This window comes from Mus caroli, chromosome X (assembly GCF_900094665.2).
Source record: "Mus caroli chromosome X, CAROLI_EIJ_v1.1, whole genome shotgun sequence".
Classification (NCBI taxonomy): domain Eukaryota; kingdom Metazoa; phylum Chordata; class Mammalia; order Rodentia; family Muridae; genus Mus; species Mus caroli.
The window spans coordinates 1972673-1979016 of NC_034589.1; the positions used below are offsets into that span (position 1 = coordinate 1972673).

The 6344-nt window shown below is 45.1% G+C and overlaps 1 protein-coding gene across 1 annotated transcript in view; it reads left to right on the plus strand.

The window, feature by feature from the left end:
- Positions 1-6344, plus strand: part of Kcnd1 (potassium voltage-gated channel subfamily D member 1) — a 15453-nt gene that overhangs the window by 3069 nt on the left and 6040 nt on the right. The window contains exons 2-5 of the mRNA XM_021153822.1: positions 4380-4542; positions 4640-4723; positions 4809-4907; positions 5294-5544. Coding sequence (XP_021009481.1) covers positions 4380-4542; positions 4640-4723; positions 4809-4907; positions 5294-5544 — 597 coding nt within the window. The remainder of the gene's footprint in view (positions 1-4379; positions 4543-4639; positions 4724-4808; positions 4908-5293; positions 5545-6344) is intronic.

The following is a 6344-nucleotide window of genomic DNA, read 5'->3' on the forward strand; positions in this document are numbered from 1 at the left end:
GAGGCAGGTGGATTTCTGAGTTCGAGGCCAGCCTGGTCTACAGAGTGAGCTCCAGGACAGCCAGGGCTACACAGAGAAACCCTGTCTCAAAAAACCAAAAATAAATAAATAAATAAATAAATAAATAAATAAATAAATAAAAATAAAATCTAGCTTGGTTGGTGGAACACAGCTATAATCCCAGCATCCCCAGGAGCAAAGGCAGATGGAGCTCTAGGAGTTCAAGGCTAGCTTGGTTTACATATCGAGTTCTAGGCCTGCTAGGGCTGTACAGTAAGACCCATTCTTAAAATAAAAAATTAGACAATCCAGGAGGTATAGTGGTATATCTTTAACCCCAGGATTTCAGTGGCAGAGGCAGGCAGATCTCTATCAATTTGAGGCTAACCTGGGCTACATTGCATGACCCTATCTTTAAAAATATGTAGGGAGTTATATTTAAATTTTTAATTCTTCTCAGTGCTGACCATGCCTTGATATTTCTGGGTCAGATTTCAGGACCTTTGTCACTCTCTTTCTCTTCTCACTTCCTCGGGGTCCCAGTTTCCTTCTCTTTTCTTTGAAACAGTGTTACATTATATAGTACAGGCTTGCCTTTTAGTCCAAGGTGGCCTCAGACTCAAAAGCAATCTTCCCACATCAGCCTCCTCACTCTACTTGGATTATAGGCATCAGGCACCGTGTTAGGTTCCTCTTTGTAAAGGGGGAAAGGATTGCTTTAAGAGGATGCAGTGATACCGTGTGAGTTCTCTGAATGCTTCTGGCATAGGATACACAGCTATCAACTTCCTATCACATTTATTTATTTATTTACATTTTGAGGATTCGTGTCAAGTGTGTCAACCTTCTAGAGTTGTTTGCTGTGTGAGCATTGCCTCTGAGACTTTGTGATTCTTCATGTTTTCCAGAAGCTATTTTTAGCATTACTTTTCTTTTCCTTGAGGTAGATGCTTCCTTCCTAAGAAGGAAGGCCAAGCTGCCCTTGACCTCACCCTCCTCGTGCCTCTGCTTCCTGAGTCTTGGGATTCCAGGCCTAGGGAACCCACCTGGATCAATCTGTATTAATTTTTTACTGCCAATCCTGGAGAGGAAACAGTTGAGAGATATGCAGCAAATGGAACCAGCCATCTCACGATGCTCTTTTCTTGTTGGGGGAGGGCCATTGTTATTGGAGACTAAACCCAAGGTCTCACCATAGTGGCGCAGGCTCTGTCCCAGCTCTCATAGTGTTTGGTTTTATGGCAGAACCTCAATTTGTACACCAGATTTCTACGAATCCTTTTCCTGCCTCTATCTCCAAAATGCTGGAATTCTAGGCTTGTGCCACAATTCACAGTTTCCTGTCTGTCTGTCATGATGTGTGTGCACCCAAGTGTGTGTGTGTTTGTGCAAACATGCGTACATTCAATCTGTATGTATTTTTAAGTTGTTATTATTGTATGTATGTATGTATGTATGGTTTATGAGTGTCAGTATGTGCATGTAATAGCATGCATATGGAGGTCAGAGGACAACTTCGTAGAGTTGGTTCTCTCCTTCTACCTTTACCTGGACTCCAGGGATTTAATTCAAGTCATCTGCCTTGCAAGGTAAGGTCTTTGCAGCTGGAACTTCTTGTTGGCCCTGTTGTATTTTTTGACAACACATGCTCTCACTGTGCAACTCTAACTGGCCTGGAACTTGCTATGTAGACCATGCTGGTCTTACCTTCTGAAGTGCTCAGCTTAAAGGTGTGCACCAGCACACTCTGCCACCTTTATATTTTGAGATGGGTCTCTCATTGAGACAGAAGCTTGTCCATTTAGCTAGATTGGCTGAGCAGTGAGCTCCAGGGCTATGCTGATCTCTGCCCTCCAGGGCTGGGATTATAGGTACATGCCACTGATACAGTGTTCTACATGGGTCCTGAAGATTTGCATACACAGCCATCTCCCCGGCCTCCTTACAGTGTTTATAAAAATATTGTGCAGAGCAGATGTTGGGATTCTCCTCTAAATTTTTATCATTAGAATTACGTAGGCTGTTGCTATTCAGTCTCTGAAGAATGAATGAATTTAGTCAGTGCCTCAATAGAACTACAAATGTTTCTCCGAAATAGTGATTAATTTTGGTTGGAAGTCCATGATTGGATCAAATCAATAAATCTTGAGTCCTACCAGTTGAGTTGGCAGTAGATATCTTGATGCCTTTTGCTACATATAGTCCTTAGAACAACTGTGACAGTCAGTGCTCATGCCTCGTGAGACTTAGTCCAAGGTGAGTTATCACATAGCTAGAACTGTCCAAGTCCTACAGACTCTGGAGCCAATTCCTGAATGCTTAGACCAAATGAATGCAAAGCTCTGGAGATAAAGATAAAGCTCAACTGAAGAATGCTTGCCTGGCATCCATAAAGCTCTGGGTTCGATCTCCAGCACCACGGGAATCGAGCAGGATTACAGGTGCCTATAATCCCAGGATTTGGGAGGTAGAAGAAAGGGAATCAGAAGTTCAAGGTCATCCTCAGATGCGTAGTAAGTTTGAGATCTACCTGGACTACATGAGACCCTGTCCCAACAAAACCATAACAGCAGCATCAACACTACAACTCCCAGGGCTAAGAAAGAGCCAAGAGCCTAGAAGCTGAAGACTACAGAGGCTGTATTTTTCAATGGAGTTCCAATTGGTGTTGTAGTTAGGAAAAAGAAAGTGTGTTGTACATTCCTAGGCAAATTAACTGTGGCACCCCTCTGTGCTTTGTTTTCCTTCTTTTCGAAAGAAACCAGTAAACAGTTGGTTCTGCTTCGTCTCCATCAGAGAGGCTCAGCTGGGAGAAGGCAGAGTAGTTTTGAGGCTCCCTATCTTTCATAGGAGGACACTTTCCAAGGCTTCTTCTGGGAGGAAGGGTCCTTTCTCGCAGGAGACAGAGGCAGTCAGATCAAGACCAACCTGATCTACCAAGAGAAAGCCTGGCAGTGGTGCCCCATTCCTTTAGTCCCAGTACTTGGGAGTCAGGATCTCTGTGGGTTCACAGAGATCTTGGCAAGCAGATCTCTGTGAGTTCAAAGCCAGTCTGGTCTACAAAGAGAGTTCCAGGACAGCAAAGACCAAACAGAGAGACCCTTCTCAAAAAAAAAAAAAAGTTGGTTTTTTTTTTTGTTTGTTTTTTACAAAAAAACAAAGCTCCTTCCTAGAAAGTGTAGAGAATACAGAGCTTCTCATGTGACCTGTAGTGGTGGGACTCTCTCTAGTCTTTATTTCTTGTTTTCCTTTCTGCTTGGTATTAGATTTTGAAAAAGATTTTGAAAAAGATTAGATTTTCAGCTGACAGTGATGCCCAATGCATAGCTTAGGTAGGAGCAGCAGATGTAGACACTGAGAGCAGCCCCGTTTCTCATTTGACCTCTACTGCAAGGGACTTGAGAGGTCATTCTGCACACTTTATCTTCTGCTTTGTTTTGCTCTGCTTTGTTTTTAAGACAGGGTTTCTCTGTGTAGCTCTGGCTATCTTGGAACTTGCACTGTAGACCAGGCTGGCCTCAAGCTTAGAGATCCACCTGCCTCTGCCTCCCGAGTGCTGGGATGAAAAGTGTATACCAAATGTGAAGCCATTCTCCTCATTTTGAAGATTTTTAAAAAATTACTTCTTAAAGTATGCGCATAGCACGTGGGTATGTGCATGTGTGTGGAAGTGTCCATAGAGTCCAAAAGAGGGTGTTGAGTCCTCTGCAGCTGGGGTTTCTCATAGTCATGAGCTGGTTAACGTGGGTCTTGAACTTGGGTCCTCTTGAATTCCTAAACAGTAATTCTCCAAATGTTTCAGTGTAATTGAAGCTAGGGCTAGAGAAATTGGCTCAGAGGTTAAGAGCTCCTGCTGCTTTTTCAGAGAACCTGGGTTCAATTTCCAGGACTCGCACGTAGTGCGTTACAACTGTCTGTAACCCCAGTTCCAGAGGATATGACACCCTCTTCTGGCCTCCATGAGCAACCAGGCTATACATATACAAATAAATAAATAAACCTTTAAAAAGAAAGAAACAGAACTTAGGACTGGAAAGATGGCTTCATGGTTAAGAGCACTTACTGCTCTTACAAAGGACCCAGATTTCCCTTCTAGCACCTACATGGTGGCTCACAACCATCCTTAAGTTCAGCTCCAGTGACTCTAACACCCTCTTTTGGCCTATTCAGGCACCTGACATGCATGTGATACATGTATTTACATGTATGCAAACATGCACATACAATAAACCTTAGAAAGGAAGACAGAAAGAGAAAAAAGCTAAAGTTCAGAAAGTCCACGTGCTTGCCAAAGCATGCTGAGCACTTAAGGAGTCGGTGGGTGGAACGGGGGTACCAAACACCTCTTCTAACCCTGGCGTGCTTTCTATCTTTCCCAGGTATGGAGATATGGTACCTAGCACCATTGCAGGCAAAATTTTTGGGTCCATCTGCTCACTTAGCGGTGTCTTGGTCATTGCCTTGCCTGTGCCAGTCATTGTATCCAACTTCAGCCGCATCTACCACCAGAACCAGCGTGCTGACAAGCGCCGGGCACAGCAGGTAACTATATCTCCCTTCTGGGCACTGACATTCCTTTCAGCCTAAGCCTGTCTCGCTCCATGGCTCACCTATCTAACCTTTTGTCTCTTCTCTGTAGAAAGTGCGCCTGGCAAGAATCCGGTTGGCAAAGAGTGGTACCACCAATGCCTTCCTGCAGTACAAGCAAAATGGGGGCCTCGAGGTAGGGAGGGGTCTTTACTGGGGGCAGTGAGCAGGGATAGGAGGGGAAGGTGTTCATTGCCTGTTTTCTGCTCTGTCTGTTCCAGGACAGTGGCAGTGGCGAGGGACAGATGCTGTGCGTTAGGAGTCGCTCTGCTTTTGAACAACAGCATCACCATCTGCTGCACTGTCTGGAGAAGACTACGGTGAGGCCAAACAAGAGGCTGCATTGGCAGGAGGGAAGAAGTCTCCCCAACACCAAGCTTTTCCCCTCACTGAGAGGGAAGCCATAGCACTTAATTCTAGAGATTGAATGATACTTCCTTTAAGAGGTTAAAGTCTTGTGGCAGAGGCAGATTATCTGTTATCTCTAGGAGTTCCAGGCCAGCCTGGTCTACCTAGTGAATTTCAGGCCAGCCAAGGCTACATAGGCTGCACCTTGTCTCAAACAAAACAGAGAGCAAAACGTGGCTTCTAGGTTGGGCAAGGAAGCAGGAGAGAGAGTGACTTTTCCTAAACAAAGGCCTGGGAGTTGTGCTAATATCCATGACATGGGGTACCCTGTGATCCCCTGCTTCCCTTCTGCCCACAGTGTCACGAGTTCACAGATGAGCTAACTTTCAGTGAGGCCCTTGGAGCGGTCTCACTGGGTGGTCGCACCAGCCGCAGTACCTCAGTATCATCCCAACCAATGGGGCCTGGGAGCCTGTTCTCATCCTGCTGCTCTCGAAGGGTCAATCGCAGAGCCATCCGCCTTGCCAACTCTACTGCCTCTGTCAGCCGTGGCAGCATGCAGGAGCTAGACACACTAGCAGGTCTTCGGAGGAGCCCTGCCCCTCAAACGTAAGTTCCTGCCTCACCTGTTTTGACCATTTGCCCTTCATTCATTCTTTCAGACACTTAGTGAGTAGCAATAAGGGCATAGCCCTAACCATTCAGGAAGCTATGGCAGGAGAATCATTTGAACTGGGGATATCAGTCAGGAATAGAACATTTGCTTTGTGTGCTGGAAGCCTTAAGTTTTACCCCCCTGCCCTGCCCCATCACAGATACACACACACACACACACACACACACACTGGCTTAGGAGAGAGGGTGGATCCTTGTATCCTGAAACTTACATTCTAATAGGAAAAGGCAATTGGTCAACAAGTCGAGATCTCATACTGGGTCAGGCATTTGTAAGTAGCTGGATGAAAAAGAAATCGGGAACAAAGGCAGAGCATACTAAACAGAGGATGCTCCAGAGGTTAGGTTTAGATGTATTTTTACCTCTGTATGTCTGTGTGAGTATGTGCATGGGAGTGCAGTCACCCATGGAAGCCTTAGGCTTCAGATCCCCAAAAGCTCTACTTTATGGGAGATTGTGAGCTGCTGCTGATGTGGGGGCTGAGAACCAAGTGTAGGTCCTCAGTAAGAGCAGTATCAGCCACTGAGCCCTTTCTCTAGCCTCACTTGTTTGTTTGTTTGTTTGTTTTCTTTAAAAAAATAAATTATTTTCAGGTTGGATGTAGTGGCACAAACTTTTTTTTTTTAAAGATTTATTTATTATTATATGTAAGTACACTGTAGCTGTCTTCAGACACTCCAGAAGAGGGCGCCAGATCTCGTTACAGATGGTTGTGAGCCACCATGTGGTTGCT